Below are 18,017 nucleotides of genomic sequence, written 5' to 3'. Positions count from 1 at the left end.
TTGTTTAAAAAAAAGGTTAAGCGTGAGGAAAAAAGGATGGATATGTTTAAATACTGTAAATATGAATAATATTAGAGTGGGTCAAAACTTACCTTTACTCTGGCTGTAGAATTCAGTTTCATTCATTTTTAGAAAAGACAAATACATAATCTTGTAGCTTCTCAATACACTTTGTATAACAAGCGTTCATACAGCCTTATTAAAAATGTTTTAGGCCGGATTGCAAGCCACAAATGCACAACTGTCTTCACTTCTTCATCAGAAGTGAGTCTTGTCCTTCTAAGGCTGGTTTCAGGAGATCAAACAGATAAAAGTCAGATGGATCAGGACTATAGAGAGGATGCTTAACACCTTAAAAACAACATTTTTGCTGAGTGTCGACAGGGTGGGCAGAAGTGTGCGTATGGTACATTGTGGAAGATCACAGCGCCCTTGGATAGCAGTCTTCTTCGTTTAATCTGAAGTTTAGGCTTCAGCTCTTCAATAAGCATCTCACTCTAACGAGCACTGTTGAATGTTGAACATTTTTTTCCTGATAATGTTCCAATACTTAAGAATCCCAGAAAACCAATTTTTTATTAGATTTCTTCAAATCAATTTTCTAGCTGATAGTTGACTTTTTACCTTTTTTTGGTTTGGCAATTTACATTCTATAATCTTAATCTGGCATTTACTCTCAGGCTCATTGTGATCAATCCATATTGCGTCAAAAGTATTGACTCTCTTTAAGAAACTTTCACCTTCCTTAGAGTATTGGTCCACATTTTGTTCGCAGATATCCAAACACTTCTGTTTATCCTCTTCTGTGAGTTGTTTCAGCACCAGGTACACCCTCAGACCACAAAAAAACAAATCACTGAACATTGCTTTTCTTTCGTGCAAATCACAAGTAGGGCATCTATTTTGGTTCTGCAGTTACAAATGAACCGATGTAACACGATCACACCTTCACAGCAGTGACTGGAGAAACATCAGCCTTGAATGGAAAGTGCTCATAATATAACCAGAGTGCAGATTATTTTTGACACACCCTTATAAATATTATAATAATATTATTTCATATTATTTCATTTATTAAGCTTTTAATATAGCCTGTAGTTATTATAAAAAATAATACATTTTGGGATGGCGAGACTCCAGTGGTTGCCTTACACCACATTTATTGTCCAGTAATTTCCTCAAGTGTTTCATTCCTTACATATTTTAATCTAAACTATATATTTAAATCATTGGATTGTTTTGTATTTTATATTTATATTTCTTTTTTTTGGTTTTTAATTTTACGTGAGAAGGGTTTTTAAAATGTTAAATTTTTCAGACTGAGAAATGTTGTTTGTCTGTTTTAGAGGAACATGACTCAGATGAGAGTTTACGCTCAGCAGAAGGACAATGTCACATGTAAGTTCAACACATTTATTGTCCATTACACAATCTAGATTTATTGTGCTAAACCCAAACATTCATATGCATATTTATTGGGACTGGTGTTTCCAAATTGTTCGTAGTGTGTGAGTGAGCCTGTGAGTGTGTGCATGCTTTTGGGTGTGCGATGAATTGCCACCCTGTCCAGGGTGTACCTTGCCTAGTGCCCTGAGTCCCCTGAGATGTGCTTCAGGCCTCCCACGGCCATGAACAGGAAAAGCAGTACAGAGAATAAGTGGGCCAAACCCCAGCTATTGGCTTTTGTGTTAGATTTACTCAATAGTGCTTGAATTTTATTGTTTGTTTTTGCATTTACATTTTTGCTGGGTCAAATCCCTGTGAACCATCTGCTAAACTGGGATTCTGATTCAGATTAGAATCAATCTACGTTGTGATGTAGATAACCTCCCACACATAACCTGTAACACACATGTAGCTAAACATGTAACTATACTTTTTATTTTACGCTAAGTTGGTACCATCAAGCATGTAGTGTATCTTTAAAGATTTACATTTCAAAGTTCCCATTAGAAGATTCCAATTTCTGCCACAAGCTCCACCCTAGTACTGTAACTGAATAAGAGGTAGCATTAGCAAGGACTGTCATGACCGTCTGGCCTTCCACTGCTTAAAGCCCAATTTTTACATTATAAATACATGTAGATAAGATTATACTTATACAGATTTTTTTACATGATTTGGTATGCAAAGAAGCCTATTTAAAAAAATGAAAAATTTTATACCAGCCATTAATGTTTTTTTTTTTTCTTTTTAAGTACAACATGATTCAGTTCCTTACAAGAGATTTATCTGACTGTCTTGGTGCTTGTTGATTTCTTATCCTAACACAAACAAACCCACCAGAACGTAACACATAATTTTTTTGAATTAAAGTCATGGCTCAATCCAGCGGTTCCCAGGCCTGCTCAGGGGGTCCTCCATGACCCGAACCAATTGCTTGGGCAAATATTTTTCTGTCATGTTGTACATAATTTTTAGCGCATCTGTGAAATTATAATCTAAGCTTTATTATAAATACATTTTCAGATGAAATATAGCTATGAAAGGTACAAAAGATAATACATACCCTCCTAATGATGAGAATAAGAACACTTTAACTACCTCTATCATGGATGTGTTTATTCATTCGTATTTACCCCCCAAATTGTGTTTGATTAGTTGATGAGCTCATGCATATGAACACATACTATATTTTAGTGTTTTCTCTCTTTGGTAATAAAAATATTCTACTTGTTCTTAATTTTCTTTTCCTATTTTTATGTGTTTTTTTGGGGGTGAAATTTCCATCCTGAAGCAGAATTCAAGTTTCAAGAGACAGTTCCAGCAGTATTTTGTTCAGTATTCCAATGTTTTGAGTACATTGTAATTTTTTGGTGCGGAAACTCTTGATAGGAAAAAAAAGATAAAGCAACGATAAACATATAATACAAGAATAAATAGAAGAAGGATTTAAGCTAATAGACTTTAACACTGTAACACCATAACTATTATGCTTGGGAGCCTTGCAATTACACTGTGGAATCTGCAACTCAGGATTTGTGATTGAATCATTGTTTTATAACGACTCTCCGAAATGAATCAACCAGAAGGATTCAAAATTAATTCGCAATCAATAAATCACCCAAAATTCATCACATTGAACAAAAATGCATTTTCAGACACTGTCCTTTTGTTTCCTTTACAGAGAAATCAGTGTGACAACTGTTTTATCAAATGCGCTCCACAAAACAAATTATTATTTTTTTGCCTTATAACATTTACACGTTTTATATTCAGTACATTGAACATTGAAAAAGAGACGAAACACAGTAAGCTTGTATATTCTGATACACATACAGTACTGTACTACACCAGTAGTTATCTCTCCACCTACTACTGTGCGCAAATATCCACACACCTACACACCCGTACACACACACCTACACACCCGTACACCCACACCCACACAGACACACACGTGCGTTTAGTATCTGTGTCTTGTTTGTCCTAGGCTGATGGTACAGAAAGTTCTGCATGAGCTTAAGCTGTATCATTGGTAAGTAAACAAAGTGACAGGAGCCTGCTATATCTGGCACACACACACACACACACACACACGACTATCCTCTAGGCTTAAACAACCACTCTGCAGCATGCAAAGCCTAGTTGCCACAAGTCTGGTTAGCATTAAAGTAGACGTTCACCCAGAAATAAAACACACACTAGTAGAGTCACGCTTATTGTCTGTAAATACCATTATATTGTAGCTAACAATCGATGGAAGTTTATAGCTTTCAGTTTAGCATGGGATCACTTTTCAAAGTGATTTGAATACTCCATGTGTTTTCTATGTACTGTTCATGAAGTGCTCCATGATAAACTGAGGCTATACACTTAAAAAACAAACAAACACCAACCGCCGAACCTTGCTCAATCCATGCATTACATTTTTGGCTGCATGATTTCATTAGTCATGCTAATATTAAAATGTGAAGCTTCACTCTTATATCTTGCTGCTTTTCATCACTGCACTCAATTTTAAAACTAAAATAAATCCTCTAATCTGGCATGAGCACTATGAGTGTTTCTGAAATGATTTCCTGGCCAGGTTGTCTCTGTGGTTTTCACTCTCATTTGTGTGATACAGTAAAGGTGTGTGTGTGTGTGTGTGTGTGTGTGTGTGTTTGTGTCTATGTGGTCCATAGGGCAAATCATAGAACCTCAAGTGCTGACAGGAAAGAAAATGTCACCTGGTATGAATTTCTCTCCATCGAGTAAGTTTTTTCTCCTATATGCACTTTAAAACCTAAAAACAGTGGAGGCATGGCCTGTGTGCTTTGATACTAGTCAAGGAGGTGTACCCTCTGTGTTTTAGTTTCAGTGAAGAAGGCGTGGCCACTGTGATTAAGAAATAGTCAAGGACGTATGCCATCCTCGAGTAAGAAACAGTCAAGGAGATGTGGCCTCTATAGATAGGTTAGAGTGAAGGAGACTAATAATGAATATTATATATACAGTGAGGTCAATAAGTATTTGATCACCCTGTGATTTTGCAAGTTCTCTTACTTAGAAATCATTAAGGGGTCTATAATTTTCAGCAGAGGTGCATTTCCACTGTGAGAGACAGAAAATAAAAAAAAAGAAAAAATCCAGAAATCACATTGTATGATTTTTTAACAATTTGTGAATTACTGTGTCACATAAGTATTCGATCCCTTGCTTATCAGCCAGATTTCTGACCCTCAAAGACCTGTTATTTTGCTTTAAATAGTTCAGCTACACTCATGATTCTTAATTAGTAGCACCTGTTTGAGGTCATTAGCGGTCATAAAGACACCTGTGCGCCCCACAATCAGCCAAAGTCTGAGTAGCAACGTGGACAAAACTAAAGAGCTGTCAAAAGACACAAGAGACAAATTTGTAGACCTTCACAAAGCTGGAAAGGGCTACGGGACAATTGCCGCTTGGTGAACAAAGAACAACTGTTGGAGCAATTCAAAAAAGTAAATCAGAAAATGGAAGAGGCTAATGATGACTGTCAATGTCCCACAGACTGGAGCCCCACGGAAGATCTCTCCTCGTGGGGTATCAATGATGCTAAGAATAGTGGAGAATCAGCCCAGAACTACACGGGAGGAGCTGGTCAATGCCATGAAGAGAGCTGGGACCATCGTTTCCAAGGCTACTATTAGTAATACACTAAGACGTGATGGTTTAGAATCTTGCATCGCACGGAAGGTTCCCCTGCTTAAGTCAGCCCATGTCCACGCCCGTCTGAAGTTTGCCAGGGACCATCTGGATGATCCAGAGGAGTCATGGGAGAAAGTCCTGTGGTCAGATGAGACCAAAGTAGAACTTTTTGGTCTTAACTCCATTCTCAGTGTTTGGAGGAAGAAGAATGATGAGTATCATCCCAATAATACCATACCTACAGTGAAGCATGGGGCTGGAAGCATAATGCTCTGGGGGTGTTTCTCTGCTCAGGGGACAGGACGACTGCACTGTATTAAGGAGAGGATGAACGAGGACATGTATTGTGACATATTGGAAAAAACCTCCTTTCCTCAGTCAGAGCATTAAAGATGGGTCGTGGCTGGGTCTTCCAACATGACAATGACCCAAAGCACACAGCCAGGAAAACCAGGGAGTGGCTCCATAAGAAGCATATCAAGGTTCTGGAGCGGCCTAGCCAGTCTCCAGACCTAAATCCAATAGAAAATCTTTAGAGGGAGCTGAAACTCTGTGTTGCTATTCGACAGCCCCAAAACCTGACAGAGAAGATCTGTATGGAGGAGTGGGCCAAAATCCCTCCTGCAGTGTGTGCAAACCTGGTGAAGAACTACAGGAACCGTTTGACCTCTGTAATTCTTAACAAAGGCTTCTGTACCAAATAATTTTTTTTTTGACTCAAGTGATTAAATACTTATTTGACACAGTAATTCACAAATAAATTGTTAAAAAATCATACAATGTGATTTCCGGATTTTTCTTTTTAGATTCTGTCTCTCACAGTGGAAATGCACCTGTGCTGAAAATTATAGAGCCCTCAATGATTTCTAAGTAAGAGAACTTGCAAAATCACAGGGTGATCAAAAACCTATTGACCTCACTGTATATATATTTACAAAAATAAACTATGAATTGCATGCATATTTCCACTCTCTAACTATTTTACTTGGAGGCCAGTGTTTTCTCTCTTTAAAAATGTTCAAACTTTCCCTCACATATTTTAAAATCTTTAGGAATGAGGAAGAGGAGGAGAGAGTGGAAAGGCCAGAGAAGGGCACTAAGGTGAAGCGCACCCTGAGCTCGTTGAGAAACCGAATGACCGGATCATTTAACAAAGACAAGGTGAGGATGCATACACTCATGCTGATTTGTTATTCTGCAGGATAACACACTTCCTCTGTGTTTCAGCACCATGCTTTGGTTTACAGGAAACATTGCTGCAATACGTGCTGTAACTTCCTGTTTTTTTTTGGTTTTTTTTGCATACATGAAATCTTGAGTAATAAATACATGTGAATGCATGACAGAATTAATTGGAATGTCCAAGAGTGGGGGTTAATGGTAAGTTGAAGATAAATAAACTGTTAGGGTAAATGGAAGATGGATAAATAATCAGAAAGATATAAATATGGGCACTAGAGGGTGGATGAATGGGTGATGGATGAGTAAACAAAGGGATAAATGTATGGTTGATGTGATAGTTGGATGTTAGAATGGCGTGAATAGATGGGTGAAAGAATTTAGGGGATGACTAGAGGGATAAATATATGGCTGGTTGGATTTAGAGAGGTTAGCGCTGTGATAATTAGTGGTAGGATTGCTGGGTAGTCTATGCGTGGGTGGATGAATGGATGGATTTAAGTTTGGTAGCTCATGTGAAGGATGATACGAACTAGATGTATAGACAGAAAGACAAGGATAGATTTATGATGAATAGATGAAGGGATGGATGGATGATTATGAAATGAAGCAGTGGATGGTTGATTTGTGGTAGGATGGACAGATGGATGGATAAATGATAATTAAAACGTTATGCCCCTGAACACGCATGCAATTTCCTATGCATTATATCTCACATTTACATGGCACACATAACAGTAAATTAACATATAGATTAGAGTATGTTCTTTTCTGTTATGTTTCTGTTCCAGGGTAAGAACCGTGAAAAAGAGCAGCAGAAAGAGAGAGACAGAGAGAGGGAAAAGGAGAAAGAGAGAGAAAGGGAGCTGAAGGGGGACACTTGCACGGTTAGCAGCAGCTGTAATGGCCACCAGCTTGTGCGTGGCTCTTTCTCGAGCCGAGCCACATGCTCACTGTGCAGCAAGACCCTGCAGAGGAAGCATGGTCTGCAGTGTGTCAGTGAGTACTAAACACACAGCCACCACACACATGCACACACACTGGCATATGTCTGCATGTGCACAGGGCTCCTGCATGCACTTCACAAACACACACACTCACACACTCACACAAACACACAGCATTAACCACAGCTACTGTTACCAAAATCAGTCTGTTTGTTTTCCACCTGCGGCCATGAGTTTTTCTTCCCACCAAGCAAAGCTGCATGTAGTGTCTGCATAAAGCTAAAATCCCAGTGTGTCGAAAAAAATCCCTCAGGCATAATCTCTAATACCTTGTTAGAAGAGATTAGAAAGTATCTCACCAACTATAATGAGCTGTAATAATGCACTTGAATATGAAAGAGTTAATTCGATGCATGGCCACCACCTCAGCGTAGTCAGTCAGCAAGGAAATCTGCAAGTCTGTTGTTTGCTTTTTTGAGTCTTGCAACTTAGATAGAAAGGTTAATGTTGCTAGGAGCTGCTTTTACGAAATAACAGCCCAGCTTCGTGCAAAATGAAGGTATTGATCATTATCACTAGCATCATGTGACCTCATTTTTAATACATTTGTTTTTTTCAGCTATTATTTCCTGTGTAGGAAACCCTCATATATATTCCTTAGTATCCTGTTAGATAAGATGCATTTAAGTGTTAAGTTATACAAGGTTTATAGTGTAATAATAATACAATTACTGCACTGACAGACATATATTTCTCACCCCCACCCAGGCTCCACCTCTGATTGTGTGCATGCTAAACTTTTTATACTGTAGATATTGTTCAAGCACCTTTACCTAGCATGCTAAAGCTCTGCTTTTCACTTTTTATTTAGACACAAAAGCATTCATCTTTGTGCTTGTTAATCAAACTCACTAATAAACCAGACAGAAAACAAAAAGAGGATTTGTGTCATGGCAAAACTCAACAGGTTACTGTAAACCTTTGAGGATTAGAGATGTTTGTTAAAGTAAGAAATAAGAAATACAGCTGTGAGCAGTGATTAAGCTTGAGAATAATATGATGTCATGTACTATGGTGATAGATTCCATTTATTAATTTATTTTTATAAAAAAAATAAAGGGGTTGGGTCCATGTGTAATCAGAAGGAATACATGTAATGTATGTAAGTATGTAAATACTCATTTATGTAAATAGTCTATACTCAAAAACATTTTACAGTTATGTTGTGTTAGTGTGTGCTTTTCTTTTTGCTGGCAGAGACTAGCGCAAAACCTTTTTAGACTATGCTAAATCAATGTGCCAAACATACTGTAAGCTGTACAAATGCTTCTATGAAATTTAAATTCAAGTGTGCTTTAAATTAAATGCCTGGTGCACATACTAAACATAGCTAATTGTCTGCTGTAAAGCTGAGAAATGAAAAAACTTTTTTTATTATTTCTACCGCACAAAATAACTGCATTTAAAAAGTATGAGAACACGTAAACACTGGCAGTCATTTAGAGAAAGTGTGAGTTCATTTTGTCACTCTTACTTCCTTAGTCAGATGAAACTTTTTGCAGCATAGCAGTTTTTCACACCTCATTGTTTAGAAGAAAGGGGAAATAAATGTCCTCGGTGTCCATTTGTTCTTTTTTTAAATTTACAAAAACCCACAGTGGTTTTAAACAGCAAGAGGGAAAGTTTCCTGTGCTCATTTCATCCAGTGTAAAGTGTGCTTTCAAATACTTTTCCTTTCAGACATGCTCAGATGGAGTGAATGTAATCTGGTATGCAATAATATACTGTACTGGCGTGAAGTGATTGACTTGGTGTGTTGAATGTCAGTCAGGTCACTGTTGCTTATATGATACAGAAGACTTATTACTACAGACTTTAAAGAGATGCAATCACATGTTTTATGTTTTTAACCTGGATCTTAAAACGTCTACATTTGGAAAGCTTTATTTATAAAAGTTTGGGTGTGCTGGTCTATAATTAAATAAAAAAATAAATGAGTCCGTATTTATTAAGCATCTCAGAATCACTTGTAGGAATCGCGCTCAAATTTCATTTAGAACTGAAATAGTCCTTCCTCAGTGTGGGATATAAAGTTATTTCTAAAGCTTCCTGTTCTTACTTTCGCCGAGGAAAGCGTGTGACGTCACTTTTTACGACACTGAGAGTCGTAAAGTAGGCTGCATGTTAAAGTGGGTATTGTATTTTTTATTTTTATTTTTTTTACATGTTTTTGTATTTTTAAACGATGGAAAAACGAAATGGTTAAATCACTGGCAGTTGTGTAAAAGCTTTATGCACACCGACAAAACTTTAACATAGATGTGTGACTCGGCAGCATGACCTTATTCTAATCAGACTGCTCCCATCACAACAGTTTAAAGGCCCTATAACAGAGCTGTGTAGGACTGTCGAAAAGAAAAGCGAAACCGGGGAGAGCGTTTTGCTTGCGGAGGAGTGTGAAACACGGAGATACGCTGTGTTAATGAAGTGAGGAAGTGCTGCTTATAACAGAGAATATAAAATAAACAATTGTGCACGTTCAAATAATCTAACATAAATATATAAAATGTATATAAAGATATGATTATTTTAATGTGTGTGCTATGGATGATGCTGACGACTCCATGAATTCAGCGGGTTTTCATTGATTTGAATGAATTCTGCGCTGTAAGATTAGGGTTAAATGTTTAGTAAGTCAGTGTTACTAAAACGTCTCTCCTCCGCGCGCGTCTCTGCCTGAACACTATGTCCTCGCTACTTCTAAACAGTTAGGACACCTCCAGGGCCCTCCTACATTTTGGTGAAGATAGGAGTGATTTCCTATTCTAAGAATTTTTTTTATAAATAGTTCTACTTCCTAGTGCTGAAAATTGGATCAAAATGACGTCATTCTGAGAATTTTTGGCCAATTAGGAGTAATTTCATACTCTGAGATGCTAAGTAAACAGAAGCCCTGGTCACATTTAAACCAAATAAGTTCTCTTTTTATAATGCATAAAATGTAACCTGGCTTAGTGGTTCACTCTGTCGCCCCACAGCTCCAAGGTTGGGGTTTGAATCTCGTCTGCGAGTTCTCTCTAAAAACATTGGTTGATTATGGTTTTTAAATTTCCCGTAGTGTGTGATTATGTAAAATGTTACCTCACTGTGGGGAGCCTTAGCATGATCTCGTGTAGGGAGCATGCTGTATTTCAGTCTGTGTGAGATCATGCTGTGCTGTATTTTAGCACAGGTGACAAATCTCATTTGTCACCAGTGCTGTATACGTATATGTTGGTTGTGGTTAAACAAATTGAAGAGATTCACAACTTGTGCGCTGTGTCAAATAGAGGCTAGTTGACTAGCAGGTTGATGTAATGTTAGCTAACTAGTAAGCTAGCTAATGTCATTGATAATTATGATATTATTAGGAACCCTAATTATAAAGATCATCTAATTAGCTCACAGTTAAGCTCTAAGACTCTTGACACTTTTATATAATAAGAGGATGGATTACACGTGTTTTAACCTCAGGGGCTTAATAATGAACTGATGGAAAATTCCAGATGAGTGGGATTAAAAGGTGCAAGACAAGGAAATGCTCCTCATCTGCAAGATAATGTGGACTTTTTGATCTTGAAATGTGCTTGTGAAAGACGAAACTGAAACAGTCTACCCATAAAGGAAAGGGGAATATCTGATTTAGGATTCAGCAGTGACAAGAGCTGCTTAGACAGAGTGATGAACAGTATATTTGTTGCTCGGGTTTGAAACTGCATTTCCAAAGAGAGCTTTTCATGTTTATGTTAAGTCATACAGGCTGACAAAAGCCATGATCACTAAGGAACAAGCAGGCGTTTAAACGCATCACCCAGCATGTCTGGGGAATATGATGTATAATCGTTTAGCGGGATTTGCTTACTTAACAATTCGAGCTAATATATTTCAACAGGATCGATGTTGTTCAAGCTGAAGTTGGAAAGCTACTGTTTACTGTCATCAGTCACAGAGATTTAAAAAGCAGGAGACACAACACAGTAAATCTGCACACACAAATGACACGTTTATAAATTCTTATTTACAATCCTGAGTAATTTAAGACATTTTCAGTCCATGTACTGTTATGTCAAAGTTATGCATAAATTGAATTGGTTTCAGTCCAATTTCGAGGTTGGTTTAAGCAATTCTGCTGCTTTTTTATTTATTAATTAAACAATCACATCATATTGACACTTATATACACCAATAATACACCAATAATGTTAATGATATGTTCAAAATATTAACATAATATTATCATATACATATATCAATATATAATGTATAGCAATACATTTGAAATTAAAATATTTATCCAAAAGTCTGGACACACCTTGTAATTGAATGTTCTTGTTTAGTCATTTATTTTATGCATTCTATATATTCTGGAACAATACTGGTGATGAAAACTATGAAATAACACATATGGCACTATGTAATTAAGGAACAACAATAATATCAACAGTTAGTTGATATATATATTGTACATATATACATACTACTAGTCAAAAGTTTAGATAAACCTTCTAAATCTTCTTTTCTGATGTTTTTTCTGCCTGAAGGCATCCAAAATATGCAATAATATCTTTGGGACAGTTGATATTGAGATGTGTTTGCTACTTATGCTTTGTAAAGTCTTTATGAGAGCCAGTTTCATCCTGGTGCTTGACGGGTTTTGCAAAATGCACTTGCCACTACTTTTCTTGCAAGAACCTTTTCACAACGGCTAAACTTTGTGTCTTAAAGTAACCACTGACAATTGTTGTTATTTACAGTAATTAAAATAATAATGCCATATGTGTTACTTCATAGTTTTGAAATAATCTAGTATTGTTGTAGGTTTTAGAAATAAATCCAAACACACACACACACACACACACATATATATATATATATATATATATATATATATATATATATATATATATATATATATATATATATATCACGTTTTCTTTCTCTACTCTACTTACTAACTTACTTACTTACTTCTCTTACTAACTGTACATTTTAGCAGCCATAACCCAATAGCCCCTTCACATTCTTTCTTTTTTGTTTGGTTGCAGATGCAGCTATTCTATAACTGTTAAATATACGTCTTCTTACAGAAAACATCACCACAACACTTATAACATAAGGACACTTTTTTACACTCTGTGCCCTACAAGTCGATCTGTAACAAAACGTTATTTTAGAAACTGTACTATCTTCTGTTTTCATTATCAACTCTTTCTAACTCTTTCGGATTCGCCAATAGCGTTGTATTTTTATTATTACTATTATTATAAACAGCACCGACTAACTCGTTAAACCTTCGGAATGCGCCGTTTTCGCTCCCACAATGCTTTGGGAGATGTAGCGAGGACAGAGGGTGAATCACACGCCTTCACATTGGACAGCTAGTGGACTACATAGGGTATAGGGGTCAGTATCGGAAGGTGGAGGAATGTAGTGCGGGAACATAGGGAGATGGGTGAGATTTGGGACAGGGCCGAGATAAATCCACAGCTATCCGCGAGAGAAGCAGCAGGATTACAGGCGGCTCTGAGGCAGAAGCGGTTGTCAAACAGAGCTGTTTTGACTTTTAAATAAAATCCTGAAGATAAACTGTGTAGATGTAAGCGGGATTGCGGAGTTACACCGCTCAGGTGTGTCTCACTCATACACACGCTGCAGGTGCGTTTAATGTGGGAGTGTGTGTGCGCGCGCAGAGCTCGTGTTGTTTAACGCTTATCATTATTAGCCAAGCGTTTCGGCCTGATTTGTATATTGTTTTATAATCCTTGTTTGTGTAACACAAAACATCCTGACTGCGTCTAAAACAGTTTTGTACACGATTACGCCATAAATTCAATTGTTATTATGTTTATTTATATAATTTTATTTTTTATTTTTATTGTACGCCTCACCTGTTCACCGTCATTACGCTTAATATGTAATCACGTTAGCTTTAGCTTTAGCCAAAGAGCCCGGCTAATCCTTGGAGGTTATTTTGCAGATTTGGCAGACGTATTGTTTTATTTTAATACTTTCAAACAAGAATTTTCTTGAAATGTTTTACTTTGGCTAATGATTGTTGAGCACTAAATATTTACAAATGTTAACGCTAGCTAGCATAACTTAAAAACATTCAAAGTGACTGGAGGGCTGGGTATGGCAGGTTAGCATATTAGATCAGAATACTTGGTGGTCGCTTTTTTATGACGCATTCGATGCTACGAAAACAAACCCGTAAAAATAAACAAACAAACTTGGATAATATTTTTTTGCAGGCTCTCTTTTTATGCGGTACTTTTTATTTATTTATTTTTTAATGATTGTTGTCCCAGTATTGAAAGCCACTTAGAGGTATTTGTTGATTTATGGTAAACTAATGTGTGTTTATTCAGTTAAATGCTCTCTACAGGTCATAGTGTGTCCTGCCCTTAGGGGTGATATCTTGCACTAAAATAGCAGCTTGTTTGCACTAAACATAGTTTGTGTATTTTTCTATCACCGTGTGGTGAAAAGTAAATGCTTGGGTTTGTTGTTTGAAAATGTGGTCATGTTTGTGTGTGTTGATTGTGACTTTTTCGAGGTTGTTCAGTGTCTGAATGTGGCACTGTCAAATTGAAGCAAAAGGTGATGTGGTTCTTATGAACTCAGTATCTGAGTTTCTCCATGAGTAAGAGTCAGTAATTTTATCTACCAGTCAGACTTGTCAGATGTTTCCCCAGTAACGATCCACAAATTTGTACACATGGCAGCTTGTTTTCCACAGTATTGTCTTGGTTGAAGTAAAAGGGCATAGGTGAAGGATGCAGTGAGAAATCTTTTATAGATTAAGAAAATAAGGCTCTTGATAAGCACTTCATTCTTCTCTATGTTTAGCTAGTTACACTCCAATGAAACTGCATTTCATTGCCGGTCACACTCCGATGAAGACCATGAAGTTCCCTCTGTTTCCCAAAAATATCAAATAACGTGGAACGAAAAATGTGCATTAATCAAGTTTGTACTACTTCCAGCCATGCCTGTGTCACTTCCTTAAAATGTCCATGATGGTGTCACAAATTTTATCACGCTTTTATTATGCGTTCCCCAGTTCCATTGTCTAATCAGATCACACGCTTGATATGTTGTTGCGGCCGGCAGGTTGGTATAAATACCTCGACACACAAAGGGATGGTGTGAGGAATTTGATTCTGTATTTATGCTAAATCCTGTAAACGTGTCATTACCGTGAACTTGATGCTTGCACAACATAAATGTGGTAAGCACCAGAAGAATGGCATCAACCTACCATGGTCATAGCACAAGCCTGAAGAGGTTGTAGTGAGGGCTCCATTAAAGTAGCAACAACATAGTGACATCCCAATTAAACTTGGTCAGAATGCCATTAGAACATGTCCAAACAAAACTAAACCAAAGCACAAGTTGTACAAGCTCTTATTGTGTTCACTCAATTTTAAAGACTTTGTGAGAACATGGCTCTGTGTCATGGGGGTTTAAGCTGCTGTGAAGTTTGTTTAGCTTTGAGGGAGTGTCTCATGTCTCAAAGGCTAATATTTAGTCACTAATACAGTATATTGTCAGTCAAGCGCTGCCAGTCTGACTTTGTGTTGCAAAAGGAAATACATGGATGCTTCATGTTCTCATTGTCCACATAAAAAAGAGCTTTGTTTTGTATCATAAAAAAATAAAATGTTAATAGGTTTTTCAAGAAATAAAAATCAACAAAATGTAAAATTTTGTTTTTTTTTCATTTATCATTTTCAATTTCAATTTTTGAAATTGTTTTCAAACAGATTTTTGAGAAAAACGTATTTTTTTCATTTTACGTTTTAGTTTATTAAGTATTGTAATACGTTATATTGTATGAAATATCTAATCCTTCATTTAAAGTCATCCTTGTTTCTCCGCTTAAATTTCTTAGATATTAATTGCTGACATTTTTCCCCTCACATCAGCATTTCTTGGCCTTGCTGTGTGCTGGACCGAGTGGTCACATGGTGCTGCACTTTGCAAGTCTGTGCCTCTGTATTAACACGCTTCACTGCGTTTCCTCCCTTTTTTCTCTCTCATGAACACTTTTGTTTAGTTGCAGACTTGTGCTGTGCTACTTTTGTGCAACCTGGAAACACTTTTATGCATTTTTAGTTAAAATGAAAAACATGTAGCTGATGGAAAAGTCGATTAACTGAAAGCCAAAATACGTGGCATGTGTTTTTTGCTTCTGGGAGTCCTGGTCTTGTGAGTTAGTTGTAAATGAGAAGGAGGAATAAATTTAGTTTTTTTTTTCAGTTTTCTTCACTTTTCCTTGGCATACATCTGAGAAAGAATAGTTAAGATGTGTCTTTTGTCTTTACTCGTAGTAGTTTCTCGCGTACTATTGGATTTTCTTGTTAGCAGTGATGTCTACTTTTGTCCATGTCTGAAGTCTAAATGGTTAAGTGTCTCCTCAGGGTGTTTGGATCATGTGATGTAATAAAATGAATATAAATTGTCCTTAAGAAGAATTTTTTATTTTTTTTCTTGGAAATGTAAAAGTGGAAGTTGGGGGATTCATTTATTCATTCATTCATTTAGATTCATCTAAATCTAAATTTAGTTTTAGATTATTGTCATGTTAAGTGGTTAAAATTGGCAACCAAAATAGTGGTGAGATGTCTAATTTGTAATTAAATATTTTACTTTCTAATAGACATCTTTATTTGCTAGGAAAAAGTCTCATGACCAATTATGGAAACTGAAATTAATGTTTAAGACAGTGAACAATAGCAAATTTAACATAAGCTCGGATGTTGCATGTCTTGGTGAAATCCAACTGTTAGATTAGAATTCATTAAGGGTTGTTATAATTTTTATGAAATGAGTCTTCATTATAAGTGCCAAAGAGGTACATCTGTTTCTCCACCATTTAAGACCACCATTTTTTTTTATATTTTTTTTTTTGGTGTCTTATTAATTTCACGAGAGATCCGGTTCCAGCGGATGACCCTAATCATAGATCTTTAATATGTTGATGGCATAGTTTCTGTTTCCTCTTAGATATGAAGCTTCATATATTCACTGCGCTTCATATGAAATTGAATATATATTATATAACTCACTGATAATGAAGCAGCCGCAAACATTCAGTTTGGCTTGAGAGAACAGATATAAAACGCAAGCTTTTATGGCTAGTTATTTTTTTAACAGTAATGCAGAGTTATGAGAGATAGTGATAATCAACACACATTTTTTGGAGTGGCGGAAGTGTTTAAAGATTTACTGCATTGTGGCCAGTTGTAATTCTGACTTCACAGTAGTGTGTGAGAGGTTGGAGAAGATAAGGTGGCTTTGAGTGAATCAGAAAGTGTGTGATATAATCCTTATCTTCCTGAGTCTAGCTAAAGTGTGAATTACGTTTTGCTTCACTAGAAAGATCACGTACAATATTTTTTTTAACTATTACAGCAGATACTAGTGGATAGTGGATTTTCATGTTGTGTTCATATGGTAAGATCTGATGGATGTATTATCACAGTTGTGTTTTTTTTTTATCTGGATCATGTCTTGTGCCACCCAGCTGGGGGTAAGGAAACCATTAGCTGTTGCTTTGTTTCAATTTTCTTTTTTTTATTATTTCATGTTTAATTTTTCAGATTGTGCTGTTAACGTTCACAAAAGCTGTAAGAGTCTCCTGCCCGAGTGTAGCAACAGTAAAAACAAGGTAAGATTTTTACACATGCTTATCGACTACAGGGATCAGAAATTATTTATTTTTCATGCTTCATTATGAACCAAAATGATGTATGTGCATTTCTGTTTCAGTGTTTTATGACTCCTTCTTATATTGGAAACTTGTTAGAAGGAAATAAAATAACTGATGATAATGGTATTTATATATAATAGCCTATTCTGCTTATAGGGCAAAAATCAATCCGAATTCTGCATTGAAATAGAAACTTGTATTTATGACATCTGGAATTTTCTTTGGGACCAATAAAGTGTCTGTCTGTCTGTCTGTCTGTCTGTTTGTCTGTCTCTACCCTCCCACCTATCTAAATAACATTTTCAGAGCATAATTTTGCTGTACAGTCTGATTTGTTGCATTTGCATTTAGGGCTGTGGTTCTCAAAGTGTGGGGCTCGCCCCACTAGTGGGGAATACAGATATAACAGGTGGGGCGCAATGAATGGGCGGAATTAGTGGAAAATAATAGGAAAGTATCTATTCTAATTCATGCTTTTCTTTATTGACAATAAAGATCAGACACTTGAAACTAAACATTCACACGCAAAGAAATGGATCATTAATACAAGTAAATTAAAATAACATCAGAGAAAAAGTGGAACCATAGTGCAACAATAACGGTTTAACGTCGGCATGTTAATTGCAGAGGAACAATATATAAGGAAACATTTGGTATTATATATGTAATTTCATTTATTTCACTGTGTATGCTAATGTTTCTGTATTTTTGTTAAAAATTAATATTTTATTAGGCAGTACTAGTCTGGAATTTCTAGTTTGCGGTGTGGCAACAAAGTTGCTTTTTGATCCTTCAGGCGCTGAACAAAAGGGAAGATCAATATCGTTCTACGCTTTTTGTTGGTGTGCGGCATTTTGCGATGATCCCTGAATTATCCATTGCGCCGTAGAGAATAATGGTGTTTATGCTTTTAAACATGTATAATTTAGGGCGGATGTAGCTTAAAGACAATGTAGGGAGGAAATATATGTGGATATCTTATTTGCGGGTTTATTTGCGCAGCTATTGAATTCGGAGATGCGAAT

General features: G+C 36.5%; 1 protein-coding gene across 1 annotated transcript in view; it reads left to right on the top strand.

The window, feature by feature from the left end:
• arhgef18b (rho/rac guanine nucleotide exchange factor (GEF) 18b) overlaps positions 1–18,017 on the top strand; it is a 65,791-nt gene that overhangs the window by 13,486 nt on the left and 34,288 nt on the right. The window contains exons 6-10 of the mRNA XM_053512655.1: positions 1,347–1,398; positions 4,128–4,196; positions 6,165–6,273; positions 7,083–7,290; positions 16,883–16,950. Of these exons, the coding sequence (XP_053368630.1) occupies positions 1,347–1,398; positions 4,128–4,196; positions 6,165–6,273; positions 7,083–7,290; positions 16,883–16,950 (506 nt within the window). The remainder of the gene's footprint in view (positions 1–1,346; positions 1,399–4,127; positions 4,197–6,164; positions 6,274–7,082; positions 7,291–16,882; positions 16,951–18,017) is intronic.

The sequence above is a fragment of the Clarias gariepinus genome, chromosome 15 (genome assembly GCF_024256425.1).
Source record: "Clarias gariepinus isolate MV-2021 ecotype Netherlands chromosome 15, CGAR_prim_01v2, whole genome shotgun sequence".
Lineage (NCBI taxonomy): Eukaryota > Metazoa > Chordata > Actinopteri > Siluriformes > Clariidae > Clarias > Clarias gariepinus.
Note: the sequence above shows the minus strand (reverse complement) of the source record. Positions and strands in the feature narration are given on the sequence as shown.